Source organism: Micropterus dolomieu, linkage group LG05, assembly GCF_021292245.1.
Source record: "Micropterus dolomieu isolate WLL.071019.BEF.003 ecotype Adirondacks linkage group LG05, ASM2129224v1, whole genome shotgun sequence".
NCBI lineage: Eukaryota > Metazoa > Chordata > Actinopteri > Centrarchiformes > Centrarchidae > Micropterus > Micropterus dolomieu.
In genome coordinates, this window is record NC_060154.1 from 17,708,154 (window position 1) to 17,731,402 (window position 23,249).

Consider the following 23,249-nt stretch of genomic DNA (forward strand, 5'->3'; position numbering starts at 1 on the left):
TATCCTAAGATAAGATCCAGTTAGGAAAGGTGTTTCTGTAAACCCAGAAATCCTAAACTGAGATTAGATTTCAGACCCCTGGTTTGCATGTTGTGTCTATTTGTGTGTCTAGTTAGGGATGTAACTGCTAATATATAGCGGTGCTTCTCTCCTCCACAGTGAGTGGGAGTTTGTCCTTCTCTACAAATAAAGAGAATGAAGGCTTTTAGTCGTCTACTCACATGAGCAGCATGTGCTCAACATTTTATTACCTGTGGTTCATCTTCTTGGATTGGACTAATTCAGCCACGATCAGAAGAGACCCTTCTTAGTGCTCTCTCTTCTAAATATCAAGGCTGGCGGCCAGAACTCTGAATGTTTCTGTAAATGGTGGGTTCTCAACTTTGAATGCTGTGCTTATTCTTTTTGACACATTCAGTGTTTTATTAATCACTGCAACTCGTGTGTGTGCGTGTGTGTACGCGCGTGCGCACACATGTGCAGTATCCTGTATCCTGTTGGAGCAGTGTAGTTAACTGTGGCTTTCAAAGAAAATGTGGCCAGCAGTCAGCAGCAGCTCACCTGGAAGACAGCAGGAAAGAGAGAGCAAGGGAGGGAGAGACCAACTTATTGGTATTCTGGCCTGGCTTATAAGTATCCATTTTAACATGCAGCCATGGTGATCAATATGATTTAAGCAACAGAATTGGACTTGGAGAGTTTGCTTTACCTAATTGGCCTCACTGAAAAATGAGCTTGCGTGGTTTTATTAGAACAAGGATCTTGGACCTAAGGAGAGGGGTGTGTGTGTTTGTGTGTGTGTGTGTGTGTGTGTGTGTGTGAGAGAGATAGAGTAGGGGCTTGTTGATCAGGGGGTTGCTCTTGCTTTGTGCATAGTGTCCCATCAATCAAGCTTTACAGACCGTGTGCAGGTTACTGCAATTTGTCTGTGAGCCCTCGGTCAGTGCTTGAACCACCTCACTGCTCATCTTTGTACACACACACACGCACATCTCATCACTCTGTCCGCAGGTTATTGTGGAACTGAGGTCCAAAGGCTCTGAGTTCTGAATGGTAGTGCATAATTTATTTTGTCTGAGAGCAAAGAGACAGATTGGAGTCCAAGTTAACTTTGAAGAGCATGAGGTAGAGGAGGACAAGGGTGAGGAGGAGGAGGGTGATTGTGTGTTTTTGGTGTAATTCATAATTGATCCACACTGTCTTTGCACATGCCATTTAAAGGTATGTAGAGTCCTACTAATCATCTGCTGTGCACTTGCATGTTTGTGTCCGAAGGGTCGGGCTCTCCTGCACTGGGCCTGTGACAGAGGACACAAAGAGCTGGTCTCTGTATTACTGCAGCACAAAGCGGACATCAACAGTCAGGTGAGTGACATTTTTGAAAATCTGCTAGTACATTCAGTTTGTGTCTTAAAAAAACAAAAAGAACTTCAGTTTGCGATTGGTGTGATAATTTATTTCTATATGAATGAACCTGGCTTGCTTGAAATTATATGACGACTTGTTATGTCGTATTTACCTGGAATGTTTGAAGTTTGAAGTTCTTGGCGTTAGAGAACCAAAGTCTCGCCCCAACTTCAGGCTGTTGTGCAGATGGAAGTACTTTATACTTCCCTTTCCTCACTCACTGTTGTTACCAAAGGGAGAAAGGCTCCAGCTTTCAGCTTTGCAACCTGATAACGAAAGTGTGGGGATCTCAACTTAATTGAACAAGAAATAAAAAGAGAGAATATATAAAGATAAGCAGACGGCAGATCACCAAAGAACATTGCAGCTCGCAACTGGATTGGGATTTGAGTTTAATGTCAGAGAACACTTTAGGATTTCTTCAGTGGACTGGAAGAGATCAAGTCCAAACCATCTGAAGAATCATTACGAATTCGGGATCTTCTCTTTCTCAGTCTGCATCATGACGTGAGTCTGTTAAGGACCTTTGAAGTCTTTGGACAAAGCTTTCAACATTGTATATTCTAGTTTCTGTTTTATTCAACAACTACAAATCCCAAGAGTTCTTGGCCTATTTTATATGGACAGGAAACACCGGTGTTATTTTTCCAAAAGATCAGTGTAAGAAAATACATCGTTGAACAGAGGCGAGTGGAACAGCAGAACTTGCCCAAAACTGGAGCGGGACACCAGATCTCTATTATGTTACTAGATTCCACCTCTATATTCGCATAAATGACTAAACTTGAGAGCTGGGATGTTTTTTTAATGTGGTAGAATAAAATAAACATTCATGCAGTTCAAAGTTTTCAATACAAATACTTCGAGTTTGCTCCGCAGGAGAAGTTTAATTTCATTGTTTGATCCCTTGAAGTTAACAAAGATGAGTTTTACTTCACCAGGACAGGACAGGAGTCCAGTGGCTGTATTTTGTTGTAGTAGTCGGTACAGTGTGTGTGTGTGTGTGTGTGTGTGTGTGTGTGTGTGTTACATGGTATTAGGTTGGGGATGAAAGGAAAGTCACTGCTGTGCACACATGGAAACCCAAAGAAGCCCTTCTCTCTTCTCTCTCCATCCTCTCCAGCCCTTCCAGAAGGTCACTTTTAATTCACTTTGTGCCACAGACAAATCCCTCTGGGCTTTAGCAGACAGAGTTAGCTGGTAGCTAGCCTAGTGTTTAGCCTTCGCCGAGGTTTATCAGCATGGCAGGAGGCTTTTGGAAGTAAGCTGGCTCAGCTGCACATTGGAGAAATTACTCCTCTTCCCTGCCCAGCGGCACAACACAGTGCAGTTCACCGGGCTGCACACTTAGGCTTTAACTGTAAGGCCGAATCAATTGGAAGTAATCAGGCAAATTGTTTTACGTTGCACAACCCACATAATCAGGACATTTCACAAATGACTTTCTCTTTTGTGGTCATGCGTGGCCCCTTTTGTTTTGAATGCCTGCTGGGAGGCAGGGGGGGATTTGTGGCGAATGGTTCATAAAAGACTTAACAGTGGGATAACTACGAAACACTTCACTAATGATTTAGAGCCATATCAAGATAATCACAGCAGAGGAGGACTGATGTATGGATGGAGGCTTTTGTCCTTTTGTAAGATATATCGTATTTACAGTCATGTATCTATCATTAAAATATAAATTGATATCCCTGCGTGCCAAGATTTTTCAGTAGCCAAAGTCGGAAACATAAATCTTTGGCCAGGTAGTGATAATGGATGGCTGAATTTGAGTCGACTTTTAATTTATCACTTTTGTCTGATTTTATAGCTTTTCGAATTAAAACACATAGAGGGAAATAATCCAATCTTTTTATCATGACTCATTTGTAAAGGAGCAAACAAAGACAGGACGACGGTAATCTAGCGATTTCAGGTGTATTTTAATTACTTAAAAACCTATGGTGCTTTAAAAATGTGCCTTTTTGATCAAAGACGGAGTACATACAGGTATCCAAAAGAATGTTTCAGAGGGAGCTTCTTTTTTTTTTTTTTTTTTTTTTTTGCCAGTCAGAGCGGCACACCCTGAATTTGTGCCTTCAGGCCATCAGGACCTTTTCAACTTTCCGGCCGTGGAGAAGACTGAATAGAGAAGACATTGGACCTCTGCAGCAGAGTTACTGGTTATCAGATTTATGAGGTGGCAGAGAGGTTGCTGAGAGAAAAATATTGTCAGCTAAATCATACCACTCTGTCGCAATGCCAAATTATCTCACTATGTAAAGCTTACAGAACGATATGCTTCTCATTAGAACCTGCTCGAACATCCTTTTGTTTATTTGTTTCTTTTTTTGTCTTGGTATTAAATCCATGAGGAAAGGAGTTAAGGAAGAAAAGGAAAGTAGCATTTTTGTAATATTAGAGAAAGAAGAAACATTTTATTGACGGCTCTATGCATCTGTCCTTTTTGTCCAAAGCTTCTGTCACAGGAAACAAAAAGTATGGGAGGTTGTGTGTGTTCATGAGAAGGATAGAGGAATGTTTGGGTTGTTTGCAGGCTATTAGAGCGACCAGTAATCTCTCTTGACCTCTACCAACTGCTGAGCAACCAGTAAATAAAGATCAAACATGATTTATGCTTAATTTGTTGATTAAAAAGGGGTGGGGGACTTCAGAGTTAAAACAAAAAAGTATTATTATTTGCTTGGCATAGGAGGAAATTAATCAACTGATTGTTTTAGTGAATTGTTCCCAAACCCTGGTAACCTGCATTAAAGGCTCGTTTGATAGTTAATCCTAGATCAAGGCAGGGAGGGACTACAATAGGTAGCTGCGTGTGTTTGAATACACAGATCACAACTCTGCCACCTGCCAATTGTAGATCAGGGCCTGGTGTTGGTGCTTTACATTAATCCTCCCCCATCCTCACCGTGCCACTGCCCCCTCAGCTAATACACCCAGAGAAAGTGGGGCAGACAGCAGAAACGGTGGGAAAGATGACAGGAAACCCTCACTTAATGTAATAATGTAAATTAAGGCTTAAACACTGGACTTATATTCTGTGTGCCAGAATGTATTTAAGAGCATTAATAAGGCATTAGCTTAAGTTTAGGACATTCCATCATATCACAACAGCAGTGATAACATATCCTACAGTACAAATTCATTACTAATTAGTTACCCTTTGTTCAACTAGAAGAAGTGAAATTATTTTAAAAATGTTACAAATAATTTTTTTTTTTCCTTTCCCATCAAGAATGAACTTTAAATCTAATTCACTTTGCTAATTATGCACTGTGTTTTATTAAACGAAGTTCTTCTGCAGCTGCTTTGTATTGAGACAAAATCAAACAGAGATGCATTCAAGAAGTCTTGTGTCATAAAGTCTTATTAGTCTTGTTAAATAGATACAAGAAAAACTGTTTTACATTGTTAAGTGAGGCATTAAAACAAGTATTGTTTTGATAGAGGTCCCGAAACTAGTCATATTAGAACTAGTATAGACAATTTCACACAATTCACAATTACAAGTAACTGACCTGAGTTATTTAAAAAATGTTTTGTGTCTACAGCAGAAGAGACAAGAGAAACGACAAAAGGATGCATAACAGCATCATTAACAATGCAGAAACAAATGAAGGCAAACAAACAAACAGAAAAGTATAGGTAAAAGGGGTTTGAGTGTGTTTGGTGTTGAAGATTTCATGTTACGCTCTACTGTTAATTCTACGATAAAGGCAAAAATGCAATTTAAACAATGTCTGTATTTCCCAAAACAAAGTTAGAGAAAAAAGGCAGCACTCCAAAAGATAGACACTGCAAAAGAATCACCTCAAGAATACATCATGTGATCACCAACCAACAGTAAACAATTAAACCTGTACACGTGCAGGAAGATGCTCCACTCCCCACAAAATAAAAATCTAAATTAAAGAAATGTATAGTCTTACACAATCCATAAACTGAATTATAAAAATGGCGGCTGTTCCGCCAGTGTATGAATGTGTGTGAATGTTAGTTTCTTTTTGAGCACTTAGGCTCAGTGTATGAATGGTGAATGCAGATGTAGTGTAAAAGCGCTTTCAGTGGTCAAAAAGACTAGAAAGGCGCTATACAAATAAGGAACATTCACATTTACCATACAGATCTGAGAGCAATATCGATCTTCTCTTGTAATTTGCTGCAAGAGAGCAAATAAACGTGTTTCCCAAATTGAAACTATTGCTTTTGAAAGTTTATTCAGTGAAATTAAAGATGGCTCATTTATCTCAAATATTAGTTTTCTCTATTGCTTAAACACTATAACCAGCCTTTTAAACTAAAATTTCAAAACCAAATTGCCATTTCTCAAAAAGCACACCAACTTTCTTAAATTATAAACACTATTCCCCTGTTTTGACTCGTGATTCAGATTAGTTGAACTGTCTCACACACAAATCCCTTCATTTCTCATTGCCTACAACATGTGGTCATTTAGAAAGCACTAACATTCAATATTTTTCACTCAAGTCAGCAAAGCTTGAGCTCAGTTGGTTACTTTAACTACCCAGGTGAAAACACAAAGAGTCATAATTGATAACACACCAATCACAACATTCAGTAGATAAATATAATGGCTCGAGTCAGTTCATTCAGTTTTGGAACAATGGATCAAGAGAGACGGGAAGGAAGAGGTCGAGGACATCGGAGAGGAGGAGGAGAAGTAGGGAGAAGAAGAGGTGGAGGAGGAGGTGAAGGATGAGATTCTCTGGCTGTGTTGGAGTGTGTATGTGTGTGTTTTTTGAGGGCTTGTGTGTCATGTCTCAGGGCAAACTTTGGTTTTTCAGCAAGATTGATTGGATTTGAGTGGAGAGTTTAATTTTGACCTAAAAATAGGAAGTTTGGGAAATTGGGTAAGACGTTAAGGATTTGTGTGGATTTCAGTTTTGAGAAAAGGAGGCACAATTTCAAGAAATGTGTATAAGCAACCAAGAAAAACTAAGTGATTTTAAGTTATGATGTTTCCTTTTGTATGACTAAAAGTTAAGGAATATGTCCTTTCATTGGTCTATACATGATTGTGTGTGTCCGCTCTCCCTGTGGTCATTCTGCGCTGGGACGGTGTAATTCCACACCCACAGCTAAGCCTCATCTCACACACACAACTTTTGGTTTCCAGGAGGAAGTCCCAAACCCTCCTCTAACCCTCTCAACAAGCTGTAGGGTTGCCATGGAAATATGCATTCATAGAGAGGACATGCCCATTAATGGAAACTGGAGTCGAGAAGGCAGGGCTTTGGTTCAGAGGTGATACAGACTGCAATAAAGGTTAGGATTGGCCCAGAGTAGACTTAAACAATGTCTGACTTAGTGATTACTGAGAGGGTAAGTGACAGAGGCAGGATTAGGCTCACACAGAGGAAGGACAGGTGAGATGCAGGATGTCATAACGCAAACACAATGCCAGGAAGGAAACATTGTTAACGTTTAAAATAAGTAGTAGGTGATTAGAGGAAAAGGCAGCTCAGGTTTTAAGCACATGCTTTTACTCGACTCATGTCTGCTGCTTCTTTTTTTTTTCTTGCCTTTCCGTCTGTCTCGCTCTTTCCCCTCTCCTCATCACTCTCTCCTCCCCCGAAGCTCCCGTCCCCCTCCACTTCATCCCTCCCGTGCCTCCGCCTCTACTTTGTATTAAAACAACATGATCCATGAGGCGGGGAGGGCGACTCGCAGCACCGCTAATTCTAATTAATCCAGCGTGGTAGCACGGCCACAGCAGGCCCCAAGCTCTCCCAGTCTATCAGATAGAAATTCATAACTTAATTGAGGTCAGAGCCTCCAGTCGGCAGAACAAAAGTCTCCAGCCAGGACCAACTAGATCAATAGTAATAAATATCTGACTGGGCGGCCTACAATTGGTTGCTAGAGGGCACACAACAATTCTCCTACACATAGTCTACATGTAGAACCTGCAGGAATATGTGGGCCTTCAACACTGACAGTCTGGCATGTCTTTTCATTTACATGTTCTTACACTTCTTAAATGTACCGTTTTATTATTTGAGTCCGATTTCAGAAAAGTATTCATTACTCAACTAGTAACAGTTTGTGTTTGGCTGCTTGTGCGTAAAATAGACAGATTGAGTTCTGTACGTGGCTGATTGGTAATGGCAAGTCTCTCTTGAGGTATGGATCCATTGATTTGATGTTGATGTAAGTGGTGTGGGTGGACTCGGACTGTTGATTTATCTATATAATAAAGTAAAACAGGAAGTCATGACTGTATGTCAGCGCACAACTTAGGAAAACTTTATGACATAAGGGATATATTCCCATTAGCTGCTTCAGTATCCATTGCTACCTTCTGAAGGAAGACCAATGATTTGGCCAATCACATATATCCTGTGATATCAGCCGTTAGCCTCTGATATGTCAGTAGTAGTGTAAATGTGGGCTGATATGTGACACAGGTGTCAAAAAGAAAGTTTGCTTTAATAAAATTTCAAGAAGCAAATAAATCCTAATATAACATTATATGTGATACAGAATATAACATAACTAAAAGAGTAAACTAAGCAATAAAGAAACTAATGTCAATATAACTAGACAGACCTCTCTTCAAGGACAGAACAGGGGTTATATACACATGGACTATTGCTACACAGACACAAAGGAAAGCTTAACCACACAATGATAATATATAACATCCATCCAACTTAAATATAAGCACATGTTAGTGCTACTCTTGAAGAAAACTGTCATACCATGATAATTAGTTTAATAATATGTTGTTGTCATGAAATGAATGGGGGGGGGGACAAAAAGTCAGCCTGCCATATGAATTTGGAGTACTGCAATTAAACAAATAGGGCTGAAAATAAGGTATTCTAGGTTTGTGCCAAATTCCTGGTTCACAAATCAAGTAGCATGTCAGAGAACATATTTCATTTTAATCAAACTGAACAAATTGTGAGCATTACCATCTGTTCACGCGCATTTTTCATGGAAAACGTATAGTAAACCTGTATTGATATTCATTACATACTGAAGCCGCAATATTCTGCAAAAAATTTATTATTGCATCTTTTTCTGTTTATATTACGGAGCTGTGGGCATTTTAGAGCTTTTTGAATTTCAGCTCGCCCTGTTTTGTAGTAAACAAGGAACACTGAACCCTCTCATCTGTGTCCTCTACTGTGTCAACTACTTGTGTCATAAATGCAGTAAACACACACACACACACACACACACACACACACACACGGTGGTGGTGGTTGATTGAAATTCTATGGCTGAGGCATTATTACACGTTTGTATCCCTCCCCTTTCCCAGCACTGCCTCCTATAACTAATGGCTCAGTCAGGCCAGTCATAACAAATATCCAGCAAGATTCGTCATAATTGTGTTTCGGCGTGTGGGTGTGTGTAGGTTTGTAATTGTGCATCTTATACCCTAGAATATATAGGGTCTTTAGGAAAAGGAAAGCAGCAAGGTGGGAAAGTAAGAATACAGAATTTATAAAGGATTTGAAGAATAAAATAGAATGCAGGGAGAAATAGAGCAGGAAAACAACAATATGGTGTTGATGGTGCAGTGAATAAGACACATGCCTTTGGGTTGAGAGACCCAGGTTAAATTCCCCACTGTGACACATCCACCAATGGGTCCCTGAGTAAGACACCTAGTTGCTCCAGAGGCGTGCGACCTCTGACATATATAGTAATTGTAAGTCGCTTTGGATGAATGAATAAATGTAATATGTAAGGTTTGGACAATATGACCATTCTGTTTATACCATGGTATGTGTCTCTTTCTCTTCTCTGGGTGTATTAGGGCATTATTGACTGTTACAAATCAATCAGCAAACTGCTTTATAGCAGTATTATGTCAAATTTGGACAAGTGTGACTAAAAAAAAACATTCTCAGGTATTAAATAAGCAGAATAAGCCAAAAATAGACATTCCTGTCTGGCAATTGTTTCCTTACACAGTTTTTCAATATATTTGCCAGAAACTTTTCAACTTTTTTCAGAAATTGCATCACGATATATCTTGATACGACAATATCAAATTACAGATACTGTGATAGGGATTTGTATCCATATTGCCCAACCCCACAAAGAAGCAAGATGGTGCATTTAAGGCAGGATGAATGTGTACATGCATGTTTATTGTCCACAGCTTGCAGCCTTTTTTACTGAGCATGTATGTAACATCTCCCACAGTGTAGTTTACACATTAATACAGATATTTATGAAAGCCATTCCTGGCTTTGTCTTTATAAGTCGAATGACAGCACAAGGTGTGTGTGTGTGTGTGTGTGTGTGTGTGTGTGTGTTCTTTAGAAAAGTTAACACTTGTAAATAGATAGAGGAGAATCTGTTTTAACAGGTCTTGTAAAAGTTTACCAAATTTCAAGCAAAGAGGAATCAGGACACACTTCAGTAAAGTTTAATACACACACATGAAAAGGTACGATACCCACCGCACACACTACTTGACACTATAAGGCACACTGTAAGGTGCTCTTATAGGATTCATATTTAGTACTTGCTGCACATTAGCTCGACTCGATGAAATGGAAGCTGTTGCCGCGCTGTGTTAAAAGGGCCTATCAGACATAGATACAGTTATGAATCTATAATATGAGCACTCAGAACAGAGTCAGCGACTTGACAGTAATAGTGCGGCCTAAAGAGCCATTCCAGCAGGTAACAGTCCTCTTTGCCATCATCAGCTGTTGTTTCTTTCTTATTGGCCACTCACTGGGCCTTGCCTACACTCAACTATTTGATTTCCATCGTTCTTAACCATCCACATAAATTGTCAGGAGCATTAAAGCTGTCCTCGACCGTTTCAGACAGGGGAGGGGGGCGGGGGTGAGAGAGTGAGAGCTGGATACAGACAGCAAGGGGAGGGGACGGGGGTGAGGAGAGAGAATAAACAAAGTAAGTGTTTTGCCTTCCATCAGTCTCCCGCAGTACTCAGCTTTATGAGTCCCTCACTCCAAATGCCTCAGCCGCAGCCCCCGCTGCCTGGCCATTGATTTTCATATTACACTCTTTTATGTATTTATTTATTTCATTTATTTCTTTTTAAACATCATCGATGGGCCGCAGGAGGACAGACGGGGCCTCTGGCGATGTTAATTCTCAGTCTCAAGCTTATCCTCCTCTCTGATGGCTTTAATGGAAGCTAAGGTGTCCCACGGGAACAAGCAAGCTTGGCGACACGGGGATGGAAGGGATGTGCGGAGGGGAAGAAGATGTGCATAAAGAGAACAGGGTTGGAGAGAATGAAGATAAAGAGAAAAAGAGAGGCTGGGAGAGGAAACAAGACAAAAGTTGTCCAGTGTGATTTAGAAAGGAAAGAAAATCTAACTATTGCGGGTAAAGTTATGTTCGTCCTTTTAATGCAGCTCTTACAGCAAGATTGATTATGGCTTTGGATACTCTTATTACCCATTGTTTTTGTTGTGGGATGGATGACCTGTGCTGAAGTAAGGTGTGTCACACTTTTGGGCCTCTTGACAACTTCAGGCACAATAAATATCTATAATCCCTGGCATCCTCCAAGACCCCTGTCAGCTCTAGACCTGTGAATCATTCAGAATTTCCCCTCAAACTGTGAGGTTGCTGATGGCGGCTATGGGTGTGAGGGGGGGAGGGTGACCACCAGGGCACCTGAAGGACACTCCCAGGAAGTGTGAAGGGCAGCGAGTTTGGCGTCAGGCTAATTTGACCGTGGGCGGCAGTGCTCACACACTGAGTGGCAAGGTTACCTCTCCCTGCTCAGAGAGGAGAACCAGATTCAATTAGGGATGGCCCGGTCTGCAGATCCTTTTAACGCAGGGGGCCTTTCCAACACACACACACACACACATCGAAGGTTTAACACACACCATACACAGCAGACACACAGCAGACGTGCACTCATGCCCAGGCCTTTGCAGTACATACTTGCACACAATAAATATGTTTGTGTGATCATTTCTTCTCGGGATTTCAATTACGATTCTGCGTGTACATTCATTACAAATTGGACTTTACAAAGCATACAACAATACATGTTTTTAATAAATCTGTTTTTAGCCTGATCTCCTACCTTCACAATTACTACTGGTTTCTGGAGATGGATCCCAATAAATTTATATATATCCTTGATTTAACTAGGAAGTCACATTGAGATTTAAACCTCTTTTACAAGCGATAGCTAGCCAAGACAGGGTCAAATAGCAGCATTCAACAGTGAACACAGATCACAGCAGTAGCAATAGGTACAACAAAAAATACATTACATAATACATTGTATCAACAACGCAGCAATATTTAGCTATGTGTTTGTCAGTTAATTTAACTGCAGCTAGCAGGGACCACATCCATTATTCAAAATTTAATATCAATTAAAGAGATAAGGTTCTTAATTCTGAGCTTGGCCTGTAGATTTTTCCAAGACCTAGGAAAAGTACAAACAAAATGTCAAAATTTCGTTGTCATATTGCAGGCTTCAGAAGACTTTTGAACTCTTTCTTGTTGGTGCATATGAGATTTGACAGTTAGCTGCTGCAGGTTGGAAAAAGAAAATTAGAATAACATGCATGTTATGAATTTGGTTGATTTTTTGCATTTAGCTTCTGCTCTATATTTGAATTTTCTTAATTGCACCTACAAGGGAGGATTTTCAAACTGTGTAATGATAATATAACTTTTAAATTAAAGTAAAGCAGACTAAATGATCTCTCTTTGACCTACGTCAAGTTGCTGCAAGTAGATTTTCTTACCCTTCTGAAAACCAATGACTGCATGCAATAAAACAAAAACTCATGGTACTGTATGTTTTAGAAAATGGTAGACACTAAAGTCTGCAGAATATGTCATTTGTAATAAATGTTCTAAATAACTTCAGTGACCACCTGGATGGCATTGGTGGCAAAGTAGCTGCTCTGGTTACAGATGGGACGCGGTGAAGGAGGGTCTTCCTCTCCTCAATCATACTCAGATCTGTGTTCTGCTTTCTGATTAATGGCACCTGCTCATCATAATGCTATATGCTGGAATCTGCATACCAATGATCCCAGTCGCCTATCGATTCACCCCTCATCTTCTTCCCCACACACACCCTGGAGACAGAAACACACACACACACACCCCTACACACACTCATCCCCTCTCTCCCCCTCCCCCGACCACTGTCATTATAAAAGTCAGCAGCTGCTGCATGCATTGATCATAAATCATAATTGCTTGTCCATTTTTTCCCACTTGTTTAATGTTGCTGTCAGGGACAGTGGGGGGGGGAATAAAAAGTTTAGTGAGACTCAGAAAGATGAGAAATACAAAGAGGAGGAGAAAGAGGATATAATGGTGAAAAAAATAGATCAAACAAAAGTAGGTTGTTTGCCTTTTAAGAATGGGTTTGCTGTAAAACAGTCTGCAAGTGGTCATTAGAGGAACTGCAGTTTAAGACTAAACTATTGTGGCTGCTGTTCTGAGAAACATGTTGGTCTATGGACACACACTCTCTCACACAAACTCAGACACACACTCACACACACACTCAGACACACACTCACTCACACACACACACACACACACACACACAGGGCTTTCTTCAGTCTCGTTCTGCAGCAGACCCCACAACTGGCAGTGGATTTGACAGACCTTCAACCTCCACCCACCGTCTCTTCTCTGGCTCAGACACAGACAAAAACAGAATGATACACAGACGCACTGAAACCTAGTTTTGAGCGGAGATTGACTCAAGGGACCTCTGTGTCCTATTTGTATTCCTGACTGAGTTAAGTTTCCGCCTCTGATATGCCCTCAATCCCTCCACTGAATGCTGGTGTAAAGGGCTCGGGTTGAATGTTTGGAGTATTCTTGTCCCATCATATGATGGAGAAAACTGGTTAAACCACTTTCCACTGACTGTGACAGTCGCTTTCTGTGTTCTCTGCAGGTACACACGATTGCAGACAATGTTTTATTTGATCCTGATTGGCCTCAGTCTGACACTGCTCATTCCTGCACTCTTTTCAGATAATCCTGACTCAAAAAGTCTCAAATCTATACACACAATTATCTAGATTCCGTCTCCGTTTTCACTTTCTTTGGACCATCTTTGGACTAGTTACAGTTTTATTTTGATCTGTAAAGGCATAAAACTGAAGAAATAAGACTGCATGCTCATGTCTCTCTACATCCTTGATTTGCCTTCTTCGTCCTTCATCCGTCTTGCTTCACATGATTTGTGTGGTCGAAATGATAGATTGGTGTGAGTTAAATTCAGCAAAACTGCAATTGTACTAATAGATCAATCCCTATCCATGCTGCTCCTAAGCATATTGCTCCACCCCATTAGGGTGATACACTACACAGTGCTGGATCTCTGCTGCTGCTTGTATTGTGCAAGCAGCTGCTTTATTGAGCACTCTGCTGACATCCAGCCCAGCATTTCTGCACCGCAAGGGGAAACTTTGGATGACATGTAAAAGCAGGGGTTTGGTGCGACATGACTCCGTAATGGGATGGAAGCAGGGGTGCACGGGGCGGGGAGGGTGCTACGGTAACTGCAGGTATTGGGGCCGAGTAGTGGGATGGGGAGGGGGAGGGAGTGTCTCTTCCAGGCTGCTTCCAAAGCAAATGGAAGACAATCCAATTTCCTGTGATTCCATCAAGCCTCTGTCCTGGATGCAGGGGCATTAGGGAACGCTGAGAGGACAGGCCACTGACCCCTCACATGAACATGCAAGAAACATGCACACATACTCTGGCATGCTCAACTTTTCCACACAACCACTGGCACACACAAACTGCAGATTAGCGCTCGCTGTGGATTAGGGCTTAAACCCCTTACACTTTAATTATAACTGTATGTATTTATGTGCATCAAGGTCTTTAACTTGGCCCTGGCAGTAAACATCTGTCACTGTCCCATTGTGCTGAGTCTTTATGCTGTAAAATAAAATGAGTGGAGTATACGTTTGCCACTGTGGTTTTATAAAAATGGCAGAGCATGCCCCTTTTTATTTTTTACTGAAAATGCCTGGATGTTAGAATTTTACCTTCCATTAATTTGCATCTAAATTTGTCAATTTCAGTACAGTTCTTCTACAATTTCTTTTCTCTCTCTCGCAAATCAACATCATTGTGTGAGACAAACACAATGTCTGCAATACATCACAGGTAGAGATTTGACTCGCAGACAGACAGCATTGTTGTCTTGGGTTAACTACGGCACGCTTTCCACGCTGCTGGCGATTTGCATCTGTGCTCTGTGATCCACCCAGAGGGAATAGAAAGCTCTAATCCAATCAGCAGGTCCCTGAAGTGCTGCCCCTGAGAGAGAGAGCAAGAGAGAGAGAGAGAGACAGAGAGACAGAGAGACAGAGAGAGACACAGAGACAGAAACACAACAATAGGATCACTCTGCTCTGGGCCCAGCCAGAGAGGGAAGACAGGAAAGGAGTGAGAAGAAGGAGAAAGAAACAAGGAATTGAAAAGGATTAAGATTGAGGAGGAGACAGAATGGAAAAGAGAGAAAGGTGGATGTAATGAAAAATAAGAGACGAGGGAGGTGTGGGAGGAAGAGTGGTCAGAAGAAGAAGAAGAGGAGGAGGGACCGGAAGAGAGTAGAGGAAAGTAACCAAAACAGGAAAGTGCATGAGACGATCTGCTGTTAGAAGGTCAAAGGTGGAAAGACTAATGAATAAATTCCCCATAACAGTTTTAGTAATTTGGAAGTATTTCCACTGCAGTGACATTTTACGGGATGGAAGGAAGTGTCACTGCGCCTGCTGGCTTTTAATCTGTCTCTGAGAGTTTGAAACCATTGTACTTGGCTGAACGACTGCTCTTGTGCTGGAGGCAGCAGTTTGACCATTCATCATCATTATGAGGTGCAAAGGCAGGCTAGAACAGTGATTAAGAACTGAATCTCCTGTTGATGATGCCTGTCATATATTGTGTCTTATTATACCTACAGACACACACACACACACACACACACACACACACACACACACACACACACACAGACTTTTCTCCATCCCTGTCCTCAATCCACAGTTCTAACAAGAGTTATCTCTACCATTGACCCCTTGATCCCAAATATCATTTTAACTGTTCAGAAGATGGACACCCACATATCCATACGCACACACACTCACACACAGGTGCACACAGGAGGCCACTGCTGATTTTCTTGTTTGAATTTGTCACCCTCTTCTTTCTGTTGTCCCTGGGCTGTTGTGTGTAAGGGGCAAATATCCTCCATGGTTAATCCATTTAAAAGATAAGGCTGTAAATATTCTATATTGTTCTTATTGTTAACAGATTTCATGAAAAGACCAAAACTAACAATGACTTCATCATACTAACAAGTATTGTCTGCCTATCCAAAGCCTGATATATCTTATTTCTCCGAGATAAGAAGGATTTCTCACAACTACAGAAGTGTGAACAAACCACTGGACACAAATTATGTGTCAGAATCAATTCAGTTAATTTAAATGAAGCTATACACTCTTTGTATCCGCTTACACCTGTGAACGAACCACTACAAATATGTAACACAATGAAAGTAAGTTCTGACGATACTGCTTAAATACAGTATAACGCACTATTTTTTCACGGGATCTGTTCACAGTAAGAAAAATATGGAACCAGCATTATTCTTTGAGACTCTAGCATGGGTTGAGATGTAGGGTTGAGGCTAACTCCGGTCTGGTGTTTGTGGGGGGTAGATCCGTAATGCTGGAGGCACCTCCACAGTAATATGTTGAGTTTCAGTAGCTCGTTGGTGCAGGTTGATTAGAGCCAGCAGTCACCTGCTAGTTGAGAGATTTGATTTGTAGGTCACATGTTTCTCAAATCAATATCTCATCTTCTCATAATCCCCCTTTGGTACAATGAAAACATGGCACCCTGTGTCGCAGCCAACAAGCAGGAGGCAATTAGTATTCTAGTAGCTGAAAGTTTTCCTGTTGACTCTTGGGAAGTTTGAGCAAAGTCATTTTGCAATTTCTCTCCCTCCAAATGCTGGAGATATATATTTTGTTATTCCTGATATTATTCTTTGAATTTGCACTTTCTGGGTTTTTTGATTCTCTCTTGATCACAGGTGTGTTAATGTAAAGACTTTTTTTTTGTCTCACAGGATAATGAAGGACAGACGGCGCTACATTATGGTAAGAAGGCCTCTTAGTAATCTCTACAGTCCAAAATGTTGTGTAATCACTTTGGAGAAAAAAATTTATTTTGTTTTTCTGCTATAAAGCTTTTTGTAAGTGCATGTGTGTATTTTTCAAATGGTGAATATCTCATTTTGGAACGAAACACTTCACATTTATCGTACACTGAAATAATGAGGTTGTCTGTGCGCGCACTCTCTACAGCAGCTTGTTTCCTGTACACCCCTGCTCTTTTCCCACATTTGTCTCATATTTGTCTTCCTCCCACTCTCTCTCTCCTCCATTCCTCACCTTTATTTTCTACAGTTGTTTTTTTACCCAGTTTCTCCCATTCCTCTTTGTTGTGTCCTGTGGATGGGTGCGTGCGTGTAATAATCACCAGGCCTCCCAGAGGAAATCAGCACTGGTCCTTAGACCCCCCTGACCCTCTCATGCCCCAACACACATGTCCCTGAGGGGCGGTTCCCCTGTCCTCTGAGCCTGTGTGTGTGTGTGTGTGTGTGTGTGTCTGGACCATCTGTTTGGTGGCGTTAGAGTGGGCATGTTGCATCACCCACCAGAGACGTACGCACATACACTCAGCAGAGGAAGCCCCGAGGATGGGGCATAAAAAGATGACTAATAAACATAAGCGATGAACTCCAAGAGACAAATAGCAGAGAATGAAAATTCATTCCCACCTCTCTTTGCACAGGGCCACAGTGGCTGGCAAGTGATTAATTGAGGGTTTACTGCTCACCATAAATTGTTCTCCTCCTCTACGGCTCCCCCGAGGGCCAGCCACTTTTTACAGCTCAAGGCCCAGGCGAGACACCCGCCGCGTGCACACACACACACACACACACACACACACACACACACACACACACACACACACACACACACACACACACACACACACACACCTCTGGCTAAATAAAATGTTTAGAGCAACAAGAGGAGGACTGCAAGCGTGGCTGGAAAAATAAGCCAAGCTTTGTTAGTCTGATGTGGCTGAAAGATAAGTGGTTCTTGTAGTGACACTTACACACCTGATACTATTCGTAGACGCAACTCAAGCGTGCACGCACACACTTGCTTACACATTCACATGCATTCCTATGTATCATCATGCGTGCACACACGCACACACTCACACACTCCTCCAGCCAGCCCACCAGCCGACCACCCCTGGGCCTGAGGTTAAAAGGCCTGGCTGTCAATCACTGTGGCTGCTGACATCAGCGCTCGTGGCGCAGCCCAGAGTCTGCTCTTTAAAAGGAGTGAGCGATTGACACCGCCAGAGAAGAGCACTCAGAACGAGAGAGGAAGAGAGACGAGATAGGGGAGTGAGGTGCCACAGGGGCGAGAGGTGCACTGAATAAGCAGGGACCCACTAACTGGGTTAAGAAAGTGCAAGCTTCCCACCCTCCCTCCCCCATATACAGAGAGAGAAGACCCTTTTAGTGGGGCACATATTGCCAATGGGGCAGAAATAAAGTGTTTGAGAGAGCCACAGGTCCAGGCCAGTGTCAGTGCTGGGCCTGCAGATGGGTGTTTCATTAACCGCAGCACTGTACATACTTTATTAAACTTCAGTATGTAGAAGAAAGGAATAAGTCAAATTTACTCATAATGGTGCACACCATTATAATCTGAGATTAGCTGCAGTGATCCATGACATTCCCAATTATTCATCCTGGTAAGAATAAATGACAGACAGACAGTATAACACCTCTGTTTCAACAAAACTGCAGCAATTTTAGCAGCTCTGTGAGGCTGCACAGTGGTGCTTTGAGCTAAATACTAACTCTAGCATGGCAATATGATCACATAGACAATGTTAACATTTTGATGTTTAGCAGGTATAACCATGCTCACCATCTTATTTTAGAGTGTTAGCATGCATTACAAGCCAAGTCATTAGTTTTGCAGTAACTTGGCCGTCAACAAAAGTTTTGGACAAATTGTCTGTGAAGATTCTCAGTCATCCAGGTCATAGTTATCCAATGAAGGTTAAAGTCAAGGGCAACTGGACTTGGTTGAAGATACTGGAACCAAGTCCAGTTGCCCTTGACTTTAACCTTCGTTGGATATTGGACAAATTGAAATTGTGACCTGATGATGCCGCTAGATACAAATCTGTACCATATTTTGTGCTAATCCAGCCAGTAGATGTTGAGATATTTCCCTGGATAAGTAAAAAATTTAACCTGCTTGTCATTCGCTTTTCTTTTTTTTTTGATCAAATGTTTACTGAGATGAATACACAATCAAAAACTACATAAAATATGAAATATACAAAATGCACAATAATGTTTTTAAAAAATGAGAACAAACCCTGAAAGCACCTGCTGGTTACTCTTGTGGAAAAGTTAGAGACTCACCAAAGTGGTATTCATCCTCTGGGGACCATGACTTTCTGCTAGCATGGCTAAAAAGCTAAAATGTCTTGCAGAAAGTTTGCCTAAATTTTTGCCTTTTGTTACTTCTCTTTGCTGTATTCTTCTCCTACTAACTCCTCCATTATTTTTATGTCTTGTTTTCGTAGCATCGGCGTGCGAGTTTGCCGACATCGTGGAGCTCCTGCTGAACGCTGGAGCCGACCCGTCCATCAAAGACATGGAGGGCTCTCTCCCTGAGGAGGTCACTGAATCCAGTGCCATCTCCTCTCTCCTGCGTCAGTACACTGCTCCAAAAGGCTAGATCAACTTCCTCCACCCGGTCCCCGCCCCTATCCTCGTTCATCTTCTGTTCATCCCCAGCAGTTGGTAGACCATGATTGCAAAGGTTTTATTTGACTTTATTTCCATATACTTGAGGTGAGTTTGATTTCATTGGCTTAGTTTTTTGGAACCACAGGGTGTAAACATTAGCGGCTCTGTTTGGTAAGACCCATGAAATGAAGCACTCCACAAGTATTTTCATTAATCTAAATACTATATATTGACTTTAAATACCCAGTAGGGTTGGGTGATATGAATATTACTGTGAGATGATAAAGATCAACTGGTTAAGATTTTGCTTTACTGAGGTGGCTGCACCTTTAATATCTCCTCTGAGCAGGTATGTGTATAGGCAATATTGGGATGACAGGCCTTGTGCATCAGTGTGATGAAGTGTCGGATATGTCAGGCCGGAAAAGTTATATCACAGTGTATCTCTGGTTATTGTGATATAAAATTAAATACTGTAATGGAAGATTTTATACATAACCCCCACTCCTACTGCCCAGGTCTGACAATCAGCCAGACTCTCTGACCATTTTGTTCATGATTCAGTTGTATTATGTTCAAGGAATGCTTTAGTCATTTATCACATTAAAGTCTTCAACAAATGTGTTCCTTCTGACTTGTTCTCTGTTTATTAGATAAATTACAGTCAACATCATATGACAGTGTGCTGCAGTGATAGCCCTAAACTCACATGCCATCTTAGTGATCATCTCGTTGAACCTAAACCATACATACAGCCATACAGATTAAACTTAATGACAAACGTTTAAAAAGTAAATCCTGTAAAAACATATTTGTTGCTTTACAGAAAGACAAGAAAAACACATTTAAAGGTGCAATGTGTAAGGATTTAATAGTTTGAAACATTCAAAAATTAGCATTATGAACAGAATGTAAAGAAGTAACAGTTCTGAAGCTATGTCAAAGACGTCTGTGTATTCTGTTGCAAAGCTCCTGAAGTTAGCATGCTAACCAGCTAGCCCCGGCCCATCCTTACTTGTAATACCACTTTATATCTCAAGAGTTGATAGTCCAATAGTATAGCTGAGGCCTCTTCCCCTAGTTTCAGATGGGAGATGTGTGCAAGCAGCGAGTTTGCTATGTTACACAAGCTCTCTTAGCTTTTTTAGTCTTATAAATAAACAAAATAAATGCACAAAATAACCTTCTGAAAACCAAACTAATTGCCTTGTTAACTCATTGTAAAACGCACTTCATTTGAACTTGACAGCAACAAAATAAATTTCACCAGAACTGTCTTGGTTAGTCTTTCCACAACCGTGGTCGAAATAAACCCTTAATTCCCGAGTTAGATCTATACTGCTTTTCTGATGTCAGACGTCCCTCTCGCTCCTCTTCTGCTTGACACCTTGACATCATCATCATCCCCGGTTTCAGAGTCCTTGTGGGAGCCACTGCCAGCTTAGGTTCTGGTCCCCATTCCGGACTAAGACTAAGCATGTCTAGGAGGTATGGTGGTAGTAAGTTTAAAAGCAGGCCAGAGAGATAAAATAAACTCTAAAAAAATGTACAATCACCAACAACATGACCAAGCTCGCACTCCAACAAATGAGCACTAATACAAAGTCCACTGAGACCCCATTTATTTGGCCTGTCTGTAATACAGTACTATGAAAGTAATGATAATGCATGGCTGGTAACTATACTGCTAATTAACTATGCAACACATTAAAACATGATAAGAATAGCCTAAATAGTGTGATGAAAATACATACATGCACACATATATACTGTACAATACATGTACAGCCATGCATACATAAATACACAGTTTTATTTATTGTGAAACTTTGACTGCTGTATAATGTATTATGTATTCCAAATGGTATTGATTGGTGTTTATAAATGGAAAGAAATGTATTTTGCAGTCCTTACAAGCTGTCCACTGTTGTTTTAATCCATAGTTCTAATCCACCCTGCACTCCACTGGCCATTCTTCATCGTCCCTGCAGCATACACACAACGTACTGTACATACAACACTGGACTCTGCAACCTGTGTCTGTAGTATTATGTCACATAGGAGAGATCTGGATGTTCTCCAAAAATAACCAACACATAGTCCAAATCTGCTTTACTCGTCCTCAAGCCCCTCCGATCAGCACATTCTCTCTGCCTCAGCTCACACACACTCCATCAGATGAGAATACACTAAATCTGGATCCTGGATCTTAACTACAGCTTCATGAAGAAGCAAATGCACATTTTGTACACAACAGTTGGGACAAAGCTTAATCCTGTACTCTCTAACACGCTCCCTTGCTCCACGCCTGCTCTCACCCCTGAGTGTTTTACTTAAATCTGCCTTGACACAAAGGCGTTAGATAACCATCTTAACATGTCTGGTTGCAGCCTGTCAGTCTGTCACAGATCTGTGACAGCAGTAGATGGTCTAGCCGGCATTGGCAGTCATCACCAGGAACACCGCTTCAAATTCAATTTTTGCCTTGACAGCTGTTGTACAGTGCCTGTGGTGAATTGAGATGCACATGAGCTGTGCTATACATGAGGTGAATTAAAATCTCACCACATAATGTCTATATCTGCATCCATGTCTTATCCTTCACAATTCACAAGGGAAAAGAGGGCCTGGAGTATTTTTTTCCCCCAAAAGTATCATCATTCACTTTTGTAGACTCTTGACTTTTGAGCTCTAGAGCCTTCCTCAATGATATTTTATGCCTCTACCCTCATGAATTTTGAGGAGCGACCCTGCGTGAGTTGAGAGGAAACCTTTTGAGTATTCAACCTGAGTCTGAGACATGATGCTTTACAATCCCACAAAGAGACAACCAGTGACTATCTTTTTGTTATGAATTCCGTCCACATCCAGCCATTAGGCTGTTGGTGTATCTCTAAAGCTTGTTTGGGACCCGGTGTTGTCTCCTCGTTGCTTCCTAAACCCCGTTATGTTGGCTTGAGGTAAGAGAGGGTGACGGCAGTTGTGCTCCCCCCCCTCCGGCTCGTCTGCGAGACTCTGACACTAAGCCCATTATGCTTCCATTATGGGGCTTCAATTTTCCTCTGAGCTTTTTGGTTTTGACACTGCAGCTCCCTCCCTCTCCAAACCGCAGACTCACACACACCCCCGAGCCCAATATTGTTATTGTATACATTTTTCAGAGGTGAAAAGAAATAAACTACATTTACTCAAGTAGGACACTTAAGTACAGTTTTGAGATACTGGTACTTTGCTTGAGTGCTTCCATTTTGTGCAACATAATACTGCACTATATTTTGGAAGGAAATTTGTATGTTTTTTTTAATTCCCAAACAATTGTTACAATGTCCCCCAGATGAAAACACAACATTTCAAGAAGCAAGGAAGTGTCAATACACCACATTTCAAATGAACAAAATATAGATAATATATATAGATCACATCCTGGTTTCAGGAACCTTACTAATCCGTTGTTCCCGTGAAACCTGGGTATGCTAGTTGTAGTACTCGTGCATGTAAACACATTTTGCAGGTTTCTGATCATCCTCTGCCATGTGTGGAAGTTGAGTTACATAGCAGTTAGTAAATTGATGTCATTTAATGATGATCAACAATTGAAAAAAATAATTTTATATATATATATATAGCACTCAATATATATATATATGTGTATATACATATGTGTGTGTGTGTATATATATATATGTATGTATGTATGTATGTGTATATATATATATATATATGTATATATATATATATATATATATATGTATATGTATGTATATATATATGTATATATACGTATATATGTATATGTATATGTATATATATATATGTATATATATATATATATATATATATATATATGTATATATATATGTATATGTATATATATATATGTATGTATATATGTATATATATGTATGTGTGTATATATATGTATATGTATATATATATGTGTATATATATATATATGTGTGTGTATATGTATATATATATGTATATGTATGTATAT

The 23,249-nt window shown here is 40.8% G+C and overlaps 2 protein-coding genes across 3 annotated transcripts in view; both read left to right on the plus strand.

Annotated features, from left to right (window-relative positions):
- acbd6 (acyl-CoA binding domain containing 6) overlaps window positions 1-19,879 on the plus strand; it is a 31,274-nt gene extending 11,395 nt beyond the window's left edge. For both annotated transcript variants that reach the window (XM_046048877.1, XM_046048876.1), the window contains 3 exons: window positions 1,276-1,365; window positions 16,526-16,556; window positions 19,090-19,879. In XM_046048877.1, the coding sequence (XP_045904833.1) occupies window positions 1,276-1,365; window positions 16,526-16,556; window positions 19,090-19,244 (276 nt within the window). In that variant the 3' untranslated portion in view covers window positions 19,245-19,879. The remainder of the gene's footprint in view (window positions 1-1,275; window positions 1,366-16,525; window positions 16,557-19,089) is intronic.
- Window positions 1-23,249, plus strand: part of faf1 (Fas (TNFRSF6) associated factor 1) — a 1,021,784-nt gene that overhangs the window by 519,406 nt on the left and 479,129 nt on the right. The gene's annotated exons all lie outside the window — the stretch shown is intronic.